This window comes from Cornus florida, unplaced genomic scaffold, assembly GCF_030987335.1.
Source record: "Cornus florida cultivar Cherokee Brave unplaced genomic scaffold, ASM3098733v1 CherokeeBrave_3.0.0_Hap2_Chr09, whole genome shotgun sequence".
NCBI classification, from domain to species: Eukaryota; Viridiplantae; Streptophyta; class Magnoliopsida; order Cornales; family Cornaceae; genus Cornus; species Cornus florida.
This window is the reverse complement of record NW_026775579.1, coordinates 80,696,503-80,719,822: the sequence shown is the minus strand read 5'-3', so window position 1 is coordinate 80,719,822 and position 23,320 is coordinate 80,696,503. Positions and strand designations below refer to the sequence as shown.

Below are 23,320 nucleotides of genomic sequence, written 5' to 3'. Positions count from 1 at the left end.
AATAATTGTTTTGATCTAGAATTTTGGAAATTTAAGAGGGATAATTTTGTGGTTCATAAAGTGACCATTTAAGCAGACATATATGAGTCTATGACATGCACACAGAGAGAGAGAGAGATTTGACCATGGTGCCATTTTGAAGGGCCAGTTTTTTTTTATTTTTTTGGTAAATGAAGGAACAGTATTTAAGACCGTGAAAATACAAAATAAGATGAACCTATTGTTATTAATTTTTAGAGTAATGTGCAATAAACCCCTCAACTATACTCCAAATGCAACCTTAACCCCCCCAATTACAAATAACCCCTAAATTATGAAATTGGCCAAGTTTTAAGACAGAAAGTTTTTCAGGTGAACTACTAGCACTGGAAATATGTAAAGACTGTTTTACCCCTTTAATGGGAGTGCCGCATCAGCACGAGCAGTAGAACTGAGATAAATGATGTGGGACCCATCATAATCAGAAGAGCCACTAAACTGTCGACACATAGGCAACCTTGTCAAAACTTGACCCCTTTACTAGAAGGGTGCCACATCAAATGTTTCATATCATGTACCTTCCGAAAAAAATAAAAAAAATGTTTCATATCATGCTCCGTGGTTTTTTCTTCTCCGGCGACGGCTTCCTCTGGTTGGTTGTTGTTTTTTCTTCTACTGCTACCATGTCCACCACGAACGAACAACACCAATATCTCAAACATTCTTCCATCATTTTCTCAATAAACTTTTTTTTTTTTTTTTTTTTCCTCAATCCACCTTAACGCTGGCGCAGAGAAGAAAAAAAAAAAGATGATTTGGTACGTGATGGATCTGATTCGTAAATAATATCCCAAAACAAAAAATATTATTTGGTGTGTGATTTGGTACGTGATGGGTCTTTCTGATATTCATTATATTATGTTATGAAGGATAATTGCTGAACTGTCTTAATTTCTATTCTGTCAATTACATGGAAATGGATGGTTTAAATTGTTTATTCTTATTTGAAGGGTTTGATTTAGGATTCCATTCGGAATTTGATTGACAAAAATAGTCCTCAAAGATTGGTATGAAACGCCAACACTCTCCCACCGCTTTTATTTCACCATCAAGCTGACCATGTTTTGTATCCTATTGTTGATCCCCAAAACCTAATAAATCGGCCTCAAAACTTGTTGTGATTGACCCACCGGAGCATAGTTTCCACGGCGACAGAGGCGTAGATTGGAAGACGTGAGTTCAGTCACCTGCCAGAGGTGATGGTGGCGGCGCAAGAAGCAGTGAGGATGGAGACGAAGAGGATATATATATATATATATATATATATATTATACAGTAAAAGCGTAAAAGCATATGAATGATACGATGGAGAGGAGGTGGAAGTATAAGGGTTCTATGGTCATTTAAGTAAATTTAGGTTTGTCACGTGAGGGCCATGTGTTTAAAATCCATCCACCGGTGGCAAAATGCAACCAACAGCCATAGTTGAGGGGTTTTTTTTGTTACTTTAAAATTTTAAAAGGATTTTTTGCTCATTTAAGAATAGTTGAGAGGGATTTATTGCACTTTATCCATAATTTTATTATTATTATTATCATTATTAGTTTAAAAGATCATTAATAGATAAAAAGGAATTACATTCATTTTAAACTATTGTTATTAGTTGATAAATTGCTAAGCTGCCAGCCAGTCAAATGCCGAGAAGGTGAAAAGCCCCAATTTTTTTTCACCGGCAGCAAACCAAATTTGACCAAGTAGAAGCTATCAACATTGTCGGAGTAACCTGAAGCAATTTTCAATTCACAAAATTAAGAGATTGGATATTTTATTAATGAATTTATCAGCTTTGTATATGTTTTTATGTTAATAAATAAATTCTAAACCCAAAACGAATTATAAAAATAGTACAATCTGGCATTGTCTCAAAAAATTATAAAAATTATGAAAAAATATAGATAAATCCCTAATGATTAAACTAACACGAATAAAAAAAATTAGGAAGAATTCGAACTGTTTAAATCTCCAAAAAAAACAAACTTCAAACATTGAATGAAATTTAGTCAAAACATGTTACATTGAGAATTACAAATTCACTGGAAAAAAAAAAACACTAGCAGTAGACATTAGAAACATATTTCCAAATATCAAACCTATTAGAACACTTTATAATTCACCATTTCGCAAATACAAGCTTCGGTCCAACATCTAATCCGGAATTTCAAAACGACAAATTGGACAGTTGTTATTTTTTGCCAACCACTTAACGATACACTGATAATGAAAACTATGAGAACAGAGCAGACGGGTGAACTCATTCCCAACCGAAATCTCATCCAAACAAACCACACAATTAGTAGTATCAGTAGTAGTCGTCCCATCCCCATCAAATCCACACTGAAATATCTCTTTCTTCAACCCATCAATGGCAGATTCTGAAGCACCCCTTCTCCTCCTCCACACTGATTCAAAATCCACCATCATGGACCCTTCTTCTTCTTCATCATCAATCTCGAAAAACCCATCTTCATCACCAATTCCTTCATCAACCACTTCTTCATCTTCATCTTCATTATTCTCCACAAAACCATCTTCATTACCACCAATTCGGTTTCCTTCTTCATCAAAACGCTCAAATGTCAGCATGTGAAAAAGGACCAAGAGGTCGACATTCATGGCGGATGAAGCTAATGCTCTGGCGTGCAAGTGCGTGCAGATTTCCTTTGTCAGGAAATCGACCGAACGGGGATCGAAGTTGAGGTCGAACCACGAGAGCTTGGCCCCGATGTGGCGCCGGAGGCATATTGGCTGGTTGACAAGGGATTTGGGGACATGGAGACTTGTAGATGACTCCGGACCCATGTGTTCTTCTTCTCTCCGGTCCATTATGTTGTCTCCTATCATCCTTTGGAATTCCTTTACATATTGGCGTTTGGTTTTGATTTCAACCACAAACGAATTATGGGATTGTGGGCTGTTGTGACATTCTAGGATTTTACAACACAAGAATGAAGAAGCATCCATGGATTAACTAGCGAAGTGTGTGTGTGTGTGTGTGAGAGAGAGAGAGAGAGAGAGAGAGAGAGGCTGACCGTGTTCGGTAGCACCCACAAATATGTATCTGTTTAGTATGAGTTTCTTTTATAGGTTCTAAGTTTCCTTTTGATTTCCAAAGATGAGTTCTCCTATTTCTAGTTGAATTGGGTTTTGCATTCCAATTTGAAGTTGGATTAACTCTCGTCGTTGCAATGCTAATTTTTTTTTATTATTTTTTTAATTTGAAGTTTAATTAAAGTTTCCTTATTCATTCCTTACTTTCCAAATTTGTTCTCTACTTTTGTTGTTATTTTTAATTAAAGTTTCCTTATTCATTTCTTACTTTCCAAATTTGAAGTTTAATTAAAATTTTCTTATTCATTTCTTACTTTCCAAATTTGAAGTTTAATTAAAGTTTCCTTATTCATTCCTTACTTTACAAATTTGTCCTCTACTTTTGTTGATATTTTTAGCCTCATTGGTCATTTAATGGGCAGAACCTTAAAATTTTTAGGGGATCCCAAATGTTCTACCTTAGGTTTCATTTGGATGGACGAAAATTAATGACAAAGTGAAAGTAAGAAAGTGGAATTAAAAAAAAGAAAGATTAATAAATTTTCAACCAATAATGTACTAATTTGAAGCCTATGGTAATAATTTTGTGCAGTGTTGCTAATGTTACAATTGGGGAGTTTTTAGTAAACTATCAATTATACTTTAAAATAATTGTCTTGATCTAGAATTTTGGAAATTTTAGAGGGATATTTTTCTGCTTTATAAAGTGACCATTTATGCAAACACATATATATGTCTATGACATACAGAGACACAGAGATTTTACGATGGTGCAAGTTTTTTTTTGGGTAAATGAAGGAAGTCAGGAACAGTATTTAAGACTCTGAAAATACAAAATAAGATGAAACTATTGTTATTAATTAATTATTATTATTAGTTTAAAAGGTCATTAATAGAGGGTAAAAAGGGATTACATTTATTCTTGAAATTAAATGGGTAATTTATATATGCTTCGTCCATGGCGCATGGTTTATTAATATTCTCAGAGGAACCTGAACCCAAAAGGAATTAGTGAATAAATCAGCTTTGTATGTATGTATCCTGAAGCAATTTTGAATTCAAAAAATTAATAGATTCTATATTTTATTAGTGAATAAATCAGCTTTGTATATATATATATATGTTTGTATGTATCCTAATAATTAAATTCTAAACCCAAAGGGAATCCTAAAATAGTACAATCTGGCATTGTCTCAAAAAATCATAAAAAATATGAAAAAATAGAGGATTAAACTAACATAAATAACTAAGAAGCATTCGTTTAAATCTCAGCCAAAAAAACTTCAAATATTGAATGACTTTTGGTGAAAAAACAACATTTTGATTGAAAATGAATATTTTAAAATAATCCGATCAAATTTGTACATAATATTGAATTGGGTACTACAATTCCGCTAAACATAGACATTGAATTGAGTATTATAAAAAAACCACATACTCCTCAGACACATGTAATCTCCGATCTCACATCCAATCCCGAATTTCATCAGGGCAAATTGGGCAATTGTAGCTTTGTTTTAACCACCGAATGAAAACCACGAGAACAAAGCAAGCGTGTGAACTCGAAAATGCAGAGCAGTGTCATTTACCTTCTCCTCTTTGATTTCGGTTGCAAAACCTCAAAGACCTATAAACCCTAGCTCTTCGTGTAGATTCAACCCTTTTTCTGTATCCTTGCCTTAGATCGATTGATTTTGTCTCCGTCATTGAAGTCTCTGTGGTCATCGTTGCAGCGATTACCAAATCTGTTGTTCTTCGTCGTCGGGATTGAGTGGCTGGATTTCGGCTCCGCCTCTGGTGCCGAAGCACGTATGGGATGCTTAGGGCAACGTCGGTCCCCGAGAGCGCTGTCGAGTGTTCGAAGTCCCAGAGCTTGGCGATCCACGTTGCAGCTTGGACTCTGTTCGGGCTCTGGTACCTTTTCAACATATACTTCAATATCTACAACAAACAGGTTCGTGATTTTCTGTATCTAACGCTTTTCTTCATTTTATAAGGTAATTATGGTAGAGTTTCTGAAAGAGATGTTTTGTTCTGATGATGCATTCAACTACAATGAAGAAACTGGTTTCATATTTGCTTTCAAAAGGTTTGATTCTCTGTTTTTATGTTTAAGAATGTGTTTGTAGCTTAATTAAAAATTTTGAGTCTCTGGAATGTGCTGCTAAGTCAACAATAAAATAAAAAATAAAAAAAGCCCAACTGGCATTTGGAAAGATGTCTTACACGACCATCATTGTATAATTTTGGGTGTTATTTATTACAGTATTTTTTTGTGATTTATCATTGCATCTTTTGGGTTGCACGTAACATGTTTGAATGAATGCCGGTTTGAAAATGTGTTTTTGCAACCTTAACTAGTTTTGTTCTGTACTTATAAATTGGGAATGATGACATCAGGCTTATAATAACACTATATATATAGTAACATCTAGTTTGGTTCTATAGATTTACCGGAAAAAAAAAAAAAAAAAAAAAAAAATTTCTCGGGTACTGTAATTGGGAAAGATACATTCTTGATGTGGTCTATGTCGTAAATTTTATGAAATTGCCACAAAAGAACATTCATTCTGAATTTTATGAAATTATTTTGTTTGTATTTATGAGCACAGACCTTTAATACTTTCATGATCGCATTTCTAATTTCTAATTTCTAATTAATCCTTGTGCCTGAAACTGTAAAATAATATCATTGTTCTATGAAGATTATTTCTTAGCCCTTAGATTACACTCCGCAATGAGATGTCCTAACCTTGAACTTTCACTCTTTTATAGTATGGTGTCATGTGTATAATTCTTCCATTTTAAAAAATAAAAATAAAAATAATGATAAAAAGTATAGTATTGTATGAACTGAAGAAATATCTGTACCAAGGGAAGAAACCAAAAGTCCCATTGGGCAGCGAGGCAAGACCTCAGTACAGAAACCAGACAGAAAAGGATCAAACTAGAGGTCTGACCACTACTAATACAAAAGGTACCCAATATTTCAAAGCATTCCAGCCCAAAAAGACCAACAAAAAACTGCCCTTGATACCCAAGTACGTTGCAAGGCATGAAGGTAGCACAAAAAGATAGTACTAGTTTGAGCGGGTCTTATGAGGCCTGTTTCTAGTCTAAATATAAAGGGCTCTAATTTTATCAAACTTAGATTGAATTAACCATGCCCTATCACTTCCTTTATCTTCTTTCTTCCCCTTTCATCTTGAGTCAATAGATTTTAAGGTATTATGTTTTCTATTACAGACCCTTTGTTCTTAGAGCACTACTCTTTCTAAAAGTGTAGTGCCAATATTTTTGTTATGTTGAGGCTATACCTTGTATACAATGGAATGAAAAAAATAAAATTCAAGCAACTAACTCCAAATTATTGAGAAAAAGGAGTTGTTGAGTTGACTAGATTCTATCAAAATTTCATATGTTAATTTAGATCAATAACATCCACAAAAATCAGCTCTCTTAAACATATATTATCTATAAAGAAGACAATATGAACAAAAACAATTCGAATGGTAAGGAAATCATTTAAAAATAGTTAAACTAATAATACCTTCTTCTTTTTTTCAAAAAAAAAAAAAGGGAAAAGAAGAGAGAATCATTTCTTATATAATGAAAGGTACATTCTTGTTTACACAAACACATGACTTTCACCAGCAGAGTCCGGAATTTATTATTGGGTGATGGCATGATGCCTCTTGATAATAATTAGATAAAAGAGAGGAAATTTAAGAAAGGATGAAGGCGTATAGGTGTTACTATTCTGTGTTGTGGATTGTAACTTTCCATGAATTTCCCATTTGTCACTCGTAAGGAAAAAAGAAAGAGGTGAGAAAATGATATAATTATTTCAATCGAATATGCACGCGCACACATTCACATACGGAATCACACATGTTCGCATGCCTGCATGCAAAAAAATATGAAGATAGTTTTTACAGTCTCCAAATGGATGAAGATCATAATGAAACAAACAAACCTCTATATATATATACTCAGTTCACATTATAATTCCATAGATTAGGTCTGAAAAAATTATATACATGTCTTCGCAAATCTGATCTGTGGATCTTTACATCTATAATAGTTGACACAACCAAATTTAATTTTCTATTTCATGGAAATTTAATGCGCATATGCTCCTTTTTTTTGAAGGTAGGCTTCTTCAGTCAGACAGAAACATGTCAACAAGAAATCAACAGAGAGTTTTGGTGCTCCAAAACTCATCTAAGCAGCTTTGTAAATATGCTTTTAGATGGGCCCTGCATGGCTTATCACTTAAGCGTTGTGACAAAGTCAAATTTCTTGGAGTTGTTCAGCCTTTTAAGACTTCTAATACAGCACCTCTCATGGGCTGTATAATGCTTGGTAAGAATTCGTCTTTTTCAGATTATTATTGCAGTGATACATGTACCTCCTAGCAGGAAAAGCAATGACAATAGTTGGAATAATAATTTTTCTCCATTCTAAATTCCGGCTTACAATTTTCAGAGAATTTATAACGATTGAGTTTTTTAGATGTTAAAAACGATCTCCATATTCTTCCAACTCCTAATCGATATGCATATTAAGTTAGGGCTCGTCTATGTGTTGTTGCATTGAGTTTCCGAAGATCGTTTAAAATGATCGAATCCTGAATTAGGTGATTTTTCAGAAGCTCTCTGTGTACAATTAAGCAATCAGGTGAGAATTTTCTAGTGCTTTCTCTTTTTGGTTGTATCAGTAAATGCACCTACTTGTGTTTCTCTATTTCTATTTCTTCTTAGTCAATTTATTTATTTTTTAATAGCTTTGCAATTGAATGGCATATTGATTATTTTGAGGTTTATTTTGGTTTCTTAGTTAGACTTTGAATCAAATCACAAGTGTGAATGTTTTCATAGATTTTGTGTAGTTCAACTCCCTCGGTAAATATAAATTTTGTGTAGTTCTGAATAAAATAAGTATAAATTATCACTAGTGTGCTTACTGCCTAATTTGTCTGTCTTGGAGAGCTGAGTTGATTATGATAAAATTGAAGTGTTTCACATTTTTATTGGATTGTCGGAATCAGTTTTCTTACAAATAATTTGCATTTAAATCAAGGCACAATTCACCATTTTCTGTTCCTTTGCTGCCTTCAGATGCAGAGATATTTCATTTGGATTGTTTTCTTTGTCTGGATTGTCTTGGTCATTTTATGTTTCAGAGTATGTAACTGGGCAACAGAATTCATATTATACTGGATTTTCCACTTGGTTGTATCCATCAAAGGTAAGTTACCGGACTCTTATCCATCTATAATCAGTATGTTAATTTTTTTCCCCAAAATGAACAAAAACCCTAACATTCCATATCTTGGAATGCACATTCACTTCTATTGTAAAATGATCCTAAAATTTATTCTAATTCTTCTCTTTATAAGGGAAAACATCAAGAATTATGAACAAAATTCTTGTAGAATGGAGGTTTCTTTACGGAGATGAATAGGAAGTTACTATACTGACTACAAAGGTTTGTAGATCTAATTTAGATTTAATTGCCTTTATTATTTGGAATGGCAATTTGAAATCTTGTGTTTTTTGTTTATTATTATTTTTTTTTGAATTAACGTTTTCGAATGGGGAGTAACTAATGGTTATATTGATCTAGTTTTTTGTGATATTATAACAATTTTTGCAGCCAGAAGAAACTATCGTCATAGGAATGCAGGAGCCAGTTCCATTGACCTTTGCACTGAGGTACCTGAACTCCTTCACCGAAGCCATCCCACTGTTTGTGAACGTATATATATCATTTTTATAGTGAGTCAGATCTGTTACTATTATGGATAGGTTTGTATTCATTGTTTTAGGTTGAGATCTGTATAGATAGATAGATTTTGTATACTATTTTGTAGGTTGGATAAATTTTGTATAGGTTGAGAGTTCTTATATGTATAGGTTTTGTATAAACAAAAAGAGAAAACTGTAAAATTGTACATAAACATTGAATTGAGTTTTACAATTCCGCTAAACATAAACATTGAGACATTAGAAATATATTTCAAAGCGTTGAACTTGTTAGAGCACATCATAATCTTAATTCACCATATCCCCAATTTCATAACGACAAATTGGGCAGGTGTTGCTTTGTTGCAACCACTGAACAATACATTGATGATGAAAAACATGAGAACAATGCAAGCGTGTGAATTCCGTCCCAACCAAAATATCATCTATACAAACCACACAAGTAGTAGTAGTAGTAGTCGTCTCATCATCCCCGTTACATCCAAACTCAAATTTCTCTTTCTTCAACCCATCAATGGCAGATTGTGAAGCACCCCTGTTCGGCATCATCAACAGTTGTTCATCTCCATCAATCTCCAAAAAACCATCATCAAGATTATGATCGCCAATTACTGCATCATATTCATCATATACCTGCAGTTCTTCTTCTTCTACATCAACCGACTCAACAGTCACTATTTCGAACTCGACCGAGAGGTCCACCAACGCAACTCCAACATTCAAGAAGTACTTGGCGAGCAAGTGAAGGAAGATTTGCTTGGCCAGGTAATTGATGGAACCGGAACCGGGATCGAAGCTCCGGTCAGTCGAGGAGAGCTCGTTCTCGATGTGGGATTCTAGGCATAGAGGGTAGTTGATGAGGGAATTGGGAACATGAAAACAAGTAGATGACTCGGGACCCATGTAACGATCTTCTATCAAGTCTAAGTTGTTTCTCGTTCGTAATTTCTTTTGATATCTTTGTTTGGTGTTGATTTTAACAACAAAAGAATCTTGGGATTGTGTGTGGTCATGATCACACTCTTCTGCCTCAAACTTTAAGTATGTAGAAGTAGCCATTGATGAACAAGCAGAGAGCTAGAGAGAAGAGAATATCGCGCACTACCAGACAGACTGAGGCCACAACTTCACAAGAAGGGTTGGACTAATTAATGGTTAAGGTTTTGGAGTTTAAGTTTCCAATTCGGTGTAGGAATGCTATATATAGTTTTAGTTTCCTTTTGTATAAGCTATGTTATTCTATTTGAATTCGGTTTATTAGAGTTTAAGTTTCTTCGGTTTATTGGAGTTTAAGTAAGTTTCTTCAGTTTCTTGGAGTTTAAGTTTCTTCAGTTTCTTGGAGTTTAATTTGGATTTTACAACTAATATAGAGTTAATATATATTATGTTATATCATATCTGAACATATTTATTAATATTTGTTAAATATATATAGTTGGAATTTTTTTTTTTTTTTTTTTTCATTTCATTTTATAGGTTTAGTTTCCTTTTGGATAAGCTAAGTTTGTTTGTTTGTTTTTTTTTTTTTTTTTTTTTTTTTGAGATAAGCTAATAAGTTCTCCCTTTTGATAGGATTTGACAACTAGGTCCCGTTTGGCATGAGTTTTGTTTCTACTATTTTTATTTTTGGACCACTACAATGTTGATTTTGACAACAAAAGCATGTTTGGTGCGGCCTTCTTTTATTTTACACATTGCTAAAACACTTCGTGAACAGCCCAAAACCAAAACACTAAAAAAAAATATTTTTTTCTTATTTTGACAACTGTTCATGACCCAAAACCATAACAGTACTGCAACACGGGCCAAAAACAAAACGCCTAAAACATCGTTTTCCAAATGTGTTTCTGATTTTTTTTTCAAAACACTCTTACAACACCTAAAACATCGTTTTCCAGATGTGTTTCTGATTTTTTTTTCAAAACACTCCTACAACAAAAACACTATTTCTAATTGTTTTGACCAAAAACAAAACGTCATAAAACAAAACGCATACCAACTAAACGACGCTAAATAAAGTTAATACAGTATATATTACTATGTTATATCATATCTAAACAAAATTTTGAATTTAGGTGTGGTAGTCTTAATTGGTACTCCCAATCATTTCCAGGTTACAAAAAATAAAAAAATACGTATTTTTTAATATCGTAAATATATATATATAGTTTTGAAAAGTGATCTAATATATATATATATATATATTAGTTTATATAGCATAAGCTATGAATTCAGGAATTTGATTATGCATTAATATACAATAGCAGTTCAATCCTCTGCTGTGTGTGGATCGAGCTTGATTTCCTGTGGCTAGCATCATTTTTAAATGCTTCACAAAATTTTTCTGTTCTTTTTTCTTGTTTTGAGATCATATACAGATGTGAATAATAAATAAATAAATAAATAAATAAAATACAGTGTTGTCTCTGAGTATTACACTTCCACCCAAAAAACACATTGGCCATTGGAAGCATATTTCAAACTAAGATTGAATAATCTCAGTATATCTAATCTGGAATTTCATAACGACAAATTGGGCAGTTGTTGCTTTCTTCCAACCACTGAATAATACACTGATAATGAAAACCATGAGAACAGAGCAACCGAGTGAACTCATTCCCAACCGAAATATCATCCAAACAAACCACGCAATTAGTAGCAGTAGTTTCATCTCCATCAAATCCACACCCAAATTTCTCTTTCTCCAACCCATCAATGGCGGATTTTGAAGCACCACTATTCCCACTCCGCACTAAATATTCATCATAATCTTCCATATTCATCCTTAACCACTCTTCTACTTCACTGTCCAAAAAATCATCTAATTCATTACCAATTCCTTCATCAACCACTTCTTCTTCTTCATCATCAATCTCCGCCAAACCACCATTATCATTCCCAATTCGTTCTTCATTAACCAACTCAATTGTCAATGAACTAGAAAAGTGAGAGAGAAACAGACGAGGTGTGTTACGACAAACACCGCGAACGAAGAACAAATAAATAAACCAATACAAAATTAAACACTCGACACAAATCAATAAAACAAAAACAGAAGAAAGCAGACCCCAGAAAGAAAAGAACATAAAGAAGATTTATTACGTCCATACTCTTCCTCTCATACCACCACACAACTTTCAAAAGAAGGGTTGGAATTGGTATGAGTTTCTTTTATAGGTTTAGGGTTTCGTTTTCCATAAACTAAGTTCTCCTATTTATAGGAGTATTAGTACTTTTCAAGGACAATCTATTTAAATAATTTTTTACTCATGTTTCCATAATCAACTCCTATCTGAATTTAGTTTCTTTTGATTTATCCTTTTTGAAGTTTAATTGATTTTCTGTATTCCAAAAGTTTAATTAAGTTTTTGTATTCCAAAAATTTAATTAAGGATCTGTTTGACAATTGTTTTTACTGAACTTTCAAACTTCAGCTAATCTATAAGTGTTTTACAAGACTCAAATGAGGGCACTAAATTTGGGTTTGGATAACTGTTTTTGTAAACTAATTTTGATTTGCCAACTAACAAAGAGTTAAAATATACTCCAATATTCCAAATGCAAATCAAAGGTATTATATACACTAATATCCGTCCCTGGAGAGAGCGGCTTTGGCAGAAATTCGGGATGTAACTCCTTAAAATTTCGCTTTCGAATCACACTTCTAACTTGAATAGTACGTGTATTGTAAGGCCAATACACGTGTTCAAAGGGAAAATATATATATATATATATATATACACACACACTAATACCTTGATTTGCGTTTGGAGTATTATGTTATGTAAACAGATATTGGCTTTCCAGTATTCCATGATCAAGCATTCCAATCATTTTTAATTAATTAAAAGGATAGAAATACTTCTCTATTTTCCTTGTTTCTCTATTTTTTTTTTCCTTGGATTATTATAAAACCAAACATATCTAAATTACTAATTTTTTTTATTTTTATTATTATTATTTTTTTTCACCAATCAATTGATATTTCGCTATTTTCTTCTTCCATATCCTCAACTAGTATGTGAACCACTTCAAGCTTTGATGAAATCCCAAATTTTTGAAGGGATTTTTTGCATTTTTGGATTGTAACTTTTTTAGTTTGAAAAAGTTTTTTTTTAATTTTTTGGTGTGTATATAGCATTTTTTTTTTTTTTTGGAGAATACGAAGTGTATATAGCATAAATTAAGGATTCAAAAATTTTAATTATGCATTGAAAGACTTTGGAAATTTAAACCATCCATAAAGAAATAGTGGAACATATTTCTTACATGTTTAGATAAGTCTCGTGAAGTCCTACTAAATCAAAGCCAAGATGAAATAAACAAGTAAAAAAATAGATTTTATATATATATATATATATATATATATATATATATATATATATATATATGTATGTATGTATTAAAAATATTATCATCCCTGTCCCCAAAGTGCCATCAGTTCCCTACTTCTATGGATTCTCATCAATTCTTATTCTTTCTAAACAAAATTCTTTTGTTCTTTTTGAATTAGAGAAAAAAAAGAAAAAAGAAAAAAATAAAAAAATAGAACTACTAGAAAGTTAATGAAAAGTGTGTGATCTACGTTGGATAGCACGGTGTGTATGTCACAGTTGAATAATGTCCGAATTTACAAATAATTTTCTTTAAGTATATTTTGTGCACAATAATTTTTAAATTATCATACTTTGCTGTAAAATATTTCCATACCAGTATATATTTAAATAATTATAATGTTCTTTCTTATTGAATTACACAGTATACATTGAAACCATTTTTCTTATTAAAATAAGTTATTAAAAAATTCATGTTAATTTAATGAAATATTTTCCATTAAATTTGCATAAATTTAGTTTAAATTATTGAAATTAATTATTTAAATAAAAAGCATATGTAATTTTTTAAAAACAATTTAATTAATTTTTTAATATTTCATAAATATCTTGCATGATAAAGTAGGTATTCTTTGTTTAAGTAATTTATTCATTTTTTTTTATGCATATATTGCATGAAAAAGAAGTTAAATTTTTACGGCAAAAAAGTTTAAATTGAGTATAATAAATTTTATTTTAGATAGTAAAGTTTTAATAATAAGTTAATCATTAAAAAAAATGGAAGTTACATCTTTATTTTTTTTCTTTCTATTTTTAATGGTAAATAAATAAAGGTAAATGTAATAATTAATATTTAGATAATGAAAAATTAAATGACAAAGGGTAAAATAATTTTTTGCAATGGTTTTACTAGTTAAATTGAGTATAATAAGTTTTATTATAGATAGTCCAACATTGATATTTTTATTTTTATTTTATTTATTATTTTTTTTTTATAGGTAAAGTACAGCAACACTGGTTTGCCGTAATGTCAGCCATATACAAGTTGAGCATTTTTTTGGACAATGACACCCCCTATTAAAAATTGGATCCAAACATGTCCTTAAAAGTTGTGAAAAAGTCAAAATTACCCTTTAATATTTTATAAATTTAAATGATAAAATATAAAAAAATCTTAGGGTAAATTACACTTACCTCCCTTAAGGTTTGGGCAAATCTCACATGGGTGGAGCTTTGATGTTTTATTACTCTGACCTCCCTTAAGACTATCAAAAGTCAATTATATCTTTATATGTAATGTATTTTTATAATACAAAATATATTAAAAAATCTAAAAAAAAAATCAATTTTCTATATCATCTCTCTAATTACTTTCTATCTATTCTCCACCACCGTTACCTCCTCTAAAATAATATTGTAAATAAATAAATAATAATAATTGTAAGGGCAACTTCTTCATTTTATGAATTTTTTTTACAAGTTTTGACAAAGAAGGGGGGTCGGGCGGGCGCCCAAACCTTAAGGGAGGTCAAAGTAATAAATCTGAAACGCTCCACTTGTGTGAGATTTGTCCAAACCTTAGGGGAGGTCAGTGTAATTTACCCAAAATCTTAAATGACACTTTTACCCTCAGTACACCTCACTAATCTCTCTCTCCTTTCACCTCTTTCATCAGAAACTCTATTTTCTCTTTTTTATAGGATGCCCTTCTTTGATGACCTCGGTCAGATGATCGATCGCCTAATGTTGCTAGAGCAACCACCTAAACGAGAACAAAGCAGATGAGCGAAACCTGTTGCTATATTAGAATCATAGAAAGACGTTGTAGAAGCTGCCTGCTAACTAACCGTATGACTCGTCAGCCGTTCATGTGCAAATTTCTAGCGAACTCGGTCGAATTCTAAACGATGAAGGTTGATCCATCTTTGTTCCATGAGATCACATTATCAATCATACGATACGCTTTGGTTAAGAACAGCATAGGAAGAGATCTCGGTAAAGCGCCAGTCATCACATATCTTGATGCATCGCCAACATTAATTCTCCGCCCGGCCGTGGAGCCATCGCTGTCGCACCTAAACAATCAAACACCATCAATACATATAAACATACATTAAAGGCCCCAAAGCCATCTCCGCGCTTTTTCAGATCCTTCTCGCTTGGGGGCAAAGGCTGTGCTGGTGTCGGCGCCGCTTCTTCCGTTGCCGCCGTTGTGCTAGGAAGATCTTGGAAGTGTGTATGTGTGTGTTTGTATATATATTATAAATATAATAAAAGGTGTCAATTTATTATTAGTCCACATCAGCGGTCAGTATGGTGTAAGTCTTCACTAGTGAGGACATAAGTATATATATGTTGAATATTTAGGTATTTGAAAGTGATGGTGTGTGTGTCCAGACATGGACCCAACGTAGGACCAGTAGGCAGATGCCCCATTGGATTTTTTAGATTTTCATTTTATATCTTAATTATTTTAGAATTTATGAAGATGTCCTCACTAAAATTACAAATCGCCCCCACTTAATTTTTTTACGTCAAATTTTTGAAAATTTATGAAGATACCCTCACTAAAATTACAACTTGCCCCCACTAAATTTTATTTTTTTACATTTTATACTTTAATTTTTAAAAAATTTATAAAGAAAACTATATTGAAATTAAAAAAATTGACCCACTATATAAGTTTGGCCCGACAAATTAAAAAGCCTCCCTTTTACAAAATTTTCTACCTCTGTCATAGTGTGCGTCAATATATATATATATGGATGTTTTTTTTTTTTTTTTTTTTTTTTTTTTTTTTTTTTTTTTAACGCCAAACAATCAACTAACATTCAAATAACCGGAATTACATAATCTGAGAGAAGAGCTGTAATGACCCGGTCTTTTCCTTCTTTTCCATTTTCGACGATTTTTTTTTTTCGTCTTTTTCTTTTTTGTCTTTTCCCTATTACGTCTTTTTTCCCGTTTTTCGTTTTTCCTTGCATAACCTCACTTGTTGTGCTCGGATTTGATTCCGGTTTTGCATACATTCATGGTATTTGATTTCCATGACATTGGTATTTTTACTTTTCTTGAAAAGCATGCTAAATTAGTACGTTTCTTGTAAAGGGCATGAATGTGTAATTATTTATAACTTTTGGAGTTTTAGTGTAATTATGTAAAATAACTATTTTTTATTTTAGGGACCTTTTTGTAATTTATTTTAGAAGATATTTTGAAAAGGGGCTATTTTGTAATTTTTGGAAAGTGTGACAAGTGTCACACTCTTATGGAGCCATTTGTTGGCATTTGGGTGAAGAGACTTGGCACCATGACTTCTTGACATTTGGTGGGTGAAGATTCATCCATGTGTTGGCCTTAGATTAATACACATGTAGTCTTTGATTTGTGACAAATGTGGGCTTGGGATTTAGTCTTGGAAGAGGCATTGGATTAGTGACAAGTGCAGGATCAAGGTTTAGTCTTGCATTGTGTGTGTGTGAGAGGTAGTGCAAGAGCACATAGTGAGTGGAGGATTTCTAGCCCTTCCACTCACCATTTTACACTTTACCTTCTTCATTTCATTATCTCTCTTGAACCCTAGCAAATCCACCATTGGAGAAAGCTTAGTTCATAGCTTCCCCTTCAATTTGGTTCACTTCCTTACACCTTAGAGTAGAAACCTCGGGAGAGAAAGTTTCTCCTCACTCTCCTCTTCGATAACCCTAAACTTATTTTACATTTAGGGCTTAGTTGTTTGGATTATAGAGATTCAATTCTCTATTGAGGTAGGGGTGGTTATATGTTTATCCTCTTTGGGTTTTATATATATTGGAGCTTGATATATATTGATTACATGATTTAAAATTCTTGTATTTGCATATAAATAGAGATTTTGTATGCTTGACTTAGGATTTATGGATTAAAGCATGTATATGACTATTAAATTGTATAGATAGGTTATTGTTTAATGGTTTGCCTAATACTTGTGATTTTATTGAGGATTTATGATGAATATCTTGAAATTACTCTTGTGTTGTTAAGTAATATAGATTTCATTGAAAATCTTGTAAATATCACTTGAAATTACTTGTAGGTAAATTGCTATATTACATAATTAGTAATTGTGGCCTACATTAATATTAAATCCATGTGGCATAATGTGTAGTATCATTAGCTTGCCACTTTAGACATGAAATCTTAGGGCATGGTTTGTATGGTTTTACCCTACTTGTGCTTGGTAGGTAGTTCATGCATTGAGATTGTATAAATGTCATGAACTTGTTGATTTTTGGAAGCTTGTAAGGATATGAAATGTTTGATGACTAGAGTTTGGCTTTAGTACGGAGGATAGAAATTCTCGTAAGTCACAGTGCGCACTAGGTAGTACCTTGTGGGTCATAATTACTCAAAATAACTTGTATGGTCACGTGGCCACATATCCTAGTCTTTCCATTACTTGATTTTGCATTACTTTCCAAGTTGTAAATCATGGATTTCTTATAACTTGTGATTTGGTAAATCTTAGTTTTAATGTGGTTGGTGTACTTGCTTATGTATACTTGGATGTTACGTGTTTACCGTTCAACATTTGTATAGCTTGAGATGATCCCTTAGAGCACCATGGGAACATAGACGTTAGGTGGAATGCACCCTTGTGATGGTCTATGTTTGGTTCACATTATACTTGAAACTATAGGGTATGCGCATGCACCACATCCTACGAGTAACTTGATTACTCACCCTAGTGGTTTGGGTTGTTTTTCAGGTAAAGAGATTATGTTCTTGGAGGCTCATCATCCTTAGAAGCTTTTGAGCTAAATGAAACATTTTTGTATATTGACATGCAAGTGTTTAGCATGCCTTTCTTTTGATATCATATTTTGAATGCCATGGGTGTATGGTACTTTTGAAACTTTAGTAACTTTCTTGATATGTAATGACACTCAAATATTTATTTTTGACATTATAGACATGTATGTAAAGAGGCCAAGGGCCAAACATGTATACTTTTGTACTTAGACACTTTTGGTATCAACCTTTGCATCAAAAGTGTATTTAAACCAAAGTTTGAGGTTTGACATATGAAAATCTTGTAAATGATGTGTATGAGGCCATGGGCCATTGTTTTATGTTTATTTATTCATATCAAAGTTGTTGACATGTTCACATTCTCAAAACTCATGAAAAATCAATTTTACATATTTATTGTGAACCAAAACATCATGGGATTCAAAGTTGAGGTTGAACCTTAACACCTTGGACTCATAACAGCCTTTTTAGCAGCTTTTTGTGGTGTTTCGGCCATTTCGGTCGACCGATGGCAAATGGAATTGCCAATGCACAGTAAAATCACATTCCAGTAGCCAGATGCACTGTTCATGAGTCATTTCGGTCGACCGAACCTTTATTTCGGTCTACCGAAGCAACACGAACCTTTTCTTCATGATTTTAGGTCTCAGCACTTTCATTTCGGTCATCCGAAAGTCCATTTCGGTCGACCGAAATAGCTTGATCCCGAGCCTAGTCTCTGTGGAGTTCCAGCACTGATCATCCAACTTCAATGGGTCATAACGTCTTCGTTTCTAATCCAAATGGGGTGATTCTTGAGCCTAAACTCAAGGATTTTGAGTTAGCTTTCCAATGGTACCAATCCCATTCGCAAATTCCAAACATGGTGGGAGTTATGTATATTTTAGTGAAATAGTGTCAGTTTTCACTCCAACTGGGACGGGGCATTTTGTGGGATTCTTAGCCAATGTTCATGAAACCTCTTGGAATGTTTCAAAATGATTAGATTAGGTTATATTAACCTTGTTTGACTTGTTTAGAGTCAAGTTTTTCCTTTTAGTAGTGAATTGACCTTTTTGCCCCTTGGATAGCAAATTTTGTCCTTTTTGACCTTTGTTTCCGTTTTTGTCCTCTTTAAGTTTCGTGACCTCATGGAGGGTCACATTTGTGTCTTAGGAGTGACTCCTATCTCTAGAGACCTCGGTTTACCTTTAGCTTCCGCATTTCGGATCCGTTATTGGATCACTTTCGGTTCATCACTGACACACCGGGTTGAAAAACTTGGGCGATCACAAGAGCATTTAACAACCACGAAGGCCACATACTCCACTCTAAATCGCCACATTCGGCTTTAAAGGCATGTTTGCTCAACAAATGAGCCACCAAATTACCACCCCGAGGAACCCACGCTAAGGATGAGCCGTGACATTCTCGGAGCAAAGAGAGAATATCCTTAAATAGAACATGAAGAGCATCCTCCAACGCAATCAAACGCATGACTGGCTGGCAATCACCTTCCACAATCACCTTGGAATAGCCCCAACATTTGAGCAGCACAAGAGCCTCCCGAAGCATCAGACCCTCGGCCAACAAGGAGCTGCAAACATTAGGGAAGAAAAAGGTTAACAGGATGGCCGTGATGGTCTCGAAGAAGCACACCTCCACCACACAAACGACGGGAAGAGCAAAACGAGGCATCAAAATTAAGCTTATAACAATGAATAGCCGGCGCAGGCCAGCGCACAACAGAAGGAGAAACAGATAATAAAGGCTGAAAAGACATCCGGTTGGACTTATAGGCCTAATTTTGAAATTCCTGAAAACCATGATAAGCCAGCAAACTGACTTCATAAGGATCACGACGCCGTCGATGAAAAACCGGATCATTGCGACTTTTCTATAAGGACCAGCAGACAAAAACCGTCAAGCCGATACATTCATCCGAGACTAGAGAATCAGCCCACATCTCACAAAGAGAAACCCAAGTCCTCGGCCAAAATGACGACTGCAACCCGGTAAAATCGACCCGCAAAGGACATAATTGCCAAACCAAGCAAGCAAATGGGCAAGAACAAAGAAGGTGAGCAATGGACTCAACAACAGACTCACATACCAGACACAACGGGAAATCAACAACTCCACGATGCCAAAGTAAATCATTCACTGGAACACGGTTATGAAGAGATTGCCAAATGAAAAGTTGGATCTTACGATGGGCATAAAGCAACCCCACTTGACGCCACAATGAACCGCGATTAGCATCAAAGCTACTCCCGGCCGGAGAGAGAGAAAGAACACTGGGACAAAGAATGGAATCGGCAACATAGTAGGTACTCTTGACCGAGAATCAGCCATTACGGGAAGCGCCCCAAATTTTACAGTCCAAACCACTTGACAAACTTAGAGGAATTTGCAATATAAGATCACAATCACAATGGTTAAAAAACCGACCAATCAAATCAGAGTTCCATTTGTGAGCCGTGGGGAGGATCAAATCTGCAACCAAGGAGATGGCAGTCCCTTGAGGCCGAGAGGTCATGGAGAAATTAACCGGATCTGGGAGCCAATTATCATGCCAACAATGAACTTTAGAACCATCTCCAATGTGCCAGCGTATGCCTTTCTTAATAACATCTTTGGAGGACAAAATACTTTTCCAAATCCAAGAAGCAGATGGATGATTAGGCGCATCAACAAAATTACACAACTTAAAATACTTTTGCTTAAAAGATCGGTGCAAAAGAGAATCATCGCCAATTTCCATCCGCCAGGCAAGTATAGCAAGAAGAGCGAGGTTAAAAGCCTCAAGATTTTTAAAGCCCAGAACTTCACCTTGCTTAGGCTTACACAAAGTATCCCAACTGATCCACTTTATCTTATGAGGTTTCGCCATTCCACTCCACCAAAAATTGGAAAACGTACTCGACAACTGGTCACAATTTTTTTTCAGCAATTTGAAACAATGCATAGAGTATGTGGGAAGAGCCGAAAGGACCATTTTCACCATAATCTCCTTCCTTGCCTTGGATAACAAAGAGCTTTTAATGGATGCAATCTTTTAGAGACACAATCGTGAATAAAGCTTAAGGCACCCACTTTAGACCGTCCCAAAAGAGATGGAAGCCCCACATATTGATTATTCCAATCCACATTCTGAAGACCAGGAGCCTGGCGACAAAAATCTTTCTGAGAGGGAGGAGTATTGGGAGAAAAAAAGAGATAAGATTTCTCTAAACTGATGAGTTGGCCAGTGAGAGACTCATAACGGTTAAGAATAGCTTTAACTCGACAAACCTTCGGAGCCCTGGCCTAACTAAAAATAAGGGCATCGTCAGCGAACAGAATGTGGGAAATGGGAGGACAACTGCGGCCCATTCGCAAATCGAAAACCTGCTGCTTCCTCTCGGCCTCATGGAATAGAATAGAGAGCCCCTCTGTACAAAATAAAAAAAGAAAAGGGGAGAGGGGATCACCCTGACACAGGCCCCTGAAAGGGAGAAAACAATCACCCCGTTCCCCATTAATCAACACCGAATATGAAACTGAACTAATACACTCCATCATAAGATTAACCCATCTCTAATCAAAACCCAAATGACTTATAAAAGCACCCACGAAAGACCAGCTCACCCGGTCATACGCCTTGGCCATATCTAATTTCAAGGCTAAAAAGTAAGAGTCCCCGTGTTTTTTCCACTTAAGGACATGTAAAAGATCGTGAGCTAAAACAATATTGTCATGAATGAGCCGAGTAGGGACAAAAGCACTCTGGGTATCGGAGATGAGAAGATGCAGGAAGGGCTGAAGCCAATTAGCCAATGCTTTCGAAAAAATCTTGTAGGAGGCATTGCACAAAGCTATCGGCCTAAAGTTGGACATAGTAGTAGGATGGTTCACCTTTGGAATTAGAACGAGATTAGTAGAATTAAAACCAGGAGGGAAGAAACCACCGTGAAGAAATGAATTAATCCCGAGTAAAGCACTGCCCAATTCGTCTGGAAGAACATATGAGTAAAACCATCTGGCCTCGGGGCTTTAAAAGAACTCATACTAGTTAGGGCTGTGAGAAGTTCAGCTTCCGTGCCGTCCTTGAGGAGTGCCCTGTTCATTTTCGGAGATACTTTGGGAGTAATACAACTCCAAAACTCTTGATCAACCGAATCTGGGATGGAGGAGAATAAATTATGGAAATAATCCTCCGATGGAGGAGAATAAATTATGGAAATAATCCTCCGCCACTTTGCGAACATCGTCTTTAGAATCTTGCCATTGGCCTTCGTAATCAAACAACCCAAAATCTCATTTTTGCGGCGCCTAATTCGAGCTTTACGATGGAAAAACTTCGTATTTTTATCCCCATGAGATAACCACGCAATTCTAGATTTCTGAAGCCAAAAGAGCTCCTCGTCACGCCAAGCCTGACCCAATTGTTGTTCTAATAGATAACACTCTGCCCGATCAAAACCTCCTGCTTACTCCTTGAGAGATTTCAGGCGAGCCTCCAAAAACTTAATCTCAGCCTGAGAATTGTTAAATTTGCCTCTGCGCCATCTAGTAAGGCCTACTTGACATTGAGAAAGTTTTTGAGAAATGGTGAGTAAAGGGGGACCAATACATGGAGAGTCCCACGCTGAAGCCACAACTGACTGAAAATCATCTTCTTGCACCTAGCGGGCATCGAATTGAAAATTACGCTTAAAGTGAGAAATAAAGTCATTTAAGCAAAGCATAAGGGCATTATGATCGGAACCATGAACCGTAATATGGTGGAGCATGCAATGAGGAAAAAACTGAAGCCACTGACAAGAGCCCAAAGCACGGTCCAGACGAGCCTGAGTAAGCTTTCCAGAATCACGGTTATTCCGCTAAGTAAATGGGTAACCTTTAAAACGCATGTCCAATAGACCACAATCCTCAAGAAATTAAAATCTTTCAACATCCAACCTTACTTTGCCTGACCTCCCCGCTTTTCATCCCGATGAAGGAGAGCATTAAAATCCCCTATCAAAAGCCAATTAGGCCCAAGCTAAAAAGATAAGTTGTGAAGATAACGCCATTGAAAGAGCCTTTCAGTCTCCGTGCAGGAACCATACACACCAGTGAAGAACCAAGGACTATCACCTCTTCCCCTAAGCGCCTTACAAGTAATCTGGAACCCAGAAAAATCAATAATATCAATAGTCCAGTCCTTAGCAAATAATAAAGCTAAACCACCAGCACGACCCACAGAGGGAACAATAAAAGATTCATAAAACCCCAAAAGAGCACAAACTTCATCAACCCGAGTCCCATCATTTTTTGTTTATGACTGAAAAATTAACGGCGGAGAATGGAGGCGCACAAGCTTCCTCAACTGGGAAA

General features: G+C 34.7%; 3 protein-coding genes and 1 long non-coding RNA gene across 4 annotated transcripts; 1 reads left to right on the top strand and 3 right to left on the bottom strand.

Moving 5' to 3' along the window:
- Nucleotides 1-1,826: 1,826 nt before the first annotated feature.
- On the bottom strand, nt 1,827-3,072 carry LOC132273376 (uncharacterized). The gene has a single exon (XM_059774338.1). It carries the CDS (start codon nt 2,998-3,000, stop codon nt 2,185-2,187), a length of 816 nt encoding a protein of 271 aa, XP_059630321.1. The 5' UTR covers nt 3,001-3,072; the 3' UTR covers nt 1,827-2,184.
- A 1,391-nt stretch (nt 3,073-4,463) lies between these two features.
- On the top strand, nt 4,464-6,675 carry LOC132274598 (uncharacterized). Its single transcript, XR_009470481.1, has 2 exons — nt 4,464-5,001; nt 5,085-6,675. It is a non-coding gene; the product is annotated as an uncharacterized LOC132274598 (long non-coding RNA).
- Nucleotides 6,676-9,143: 2,468 nt separating this feature from the next.
- On the bottom strand, nt 9,144-9,914 carry LOC132272962 (E3 ubiquitin-protein ligase SDIR1-like). Its single transcript, XM_059774020.1, has one exon. It carries the CDS (start codon nt 9,912-9,914, stop codon nt 9,144-9,146), a length of 771 nt encoding a protein of 256 aa, XP_059630003.1.
- Nucleotides 9,915-11,362: 1,448 nt separating this feature from the next.
- Nucleotides 11,363-11,941, bottom strand: LOC132272961 (E3 ubiquitin-protein ligase RDUF1-like). Its single transcript, XM_059774019.1, has one exon. It carries the CDS (start codon nt 11,939-11,941, stop codon nt 11,363-11,365), a length of 579 nt encoding a protein of 192 aa, XP_059630002.1.
- Between the last annotated feature and the right edge of the window lie 11,379 nt (nt 11,942-23,320).

Coding starts and splice junctions, on each gene's coding strand:
- LOC132273376 (XM_059774338.1), bottom strand. CDS start 3,000: ATGGATGCTTCTTCATTCTTGTGTTGTAAAATCCTAGAATGTCACAAC.
- LOC132272961 (XM_059774019.1), bottom strand. CDS start 11,941: ATGTTCTTTTCTTTCTGGGGTCTGCTTTCTTCTGTTTTTGTTTTATTG.
- LOC132272962 (XM_059774020.1), bottom strand. CDS start 9,914: ATGGCTACTTCTACATACTTAAAGTTTGAGGCAGAAGAGTGTGATCAT.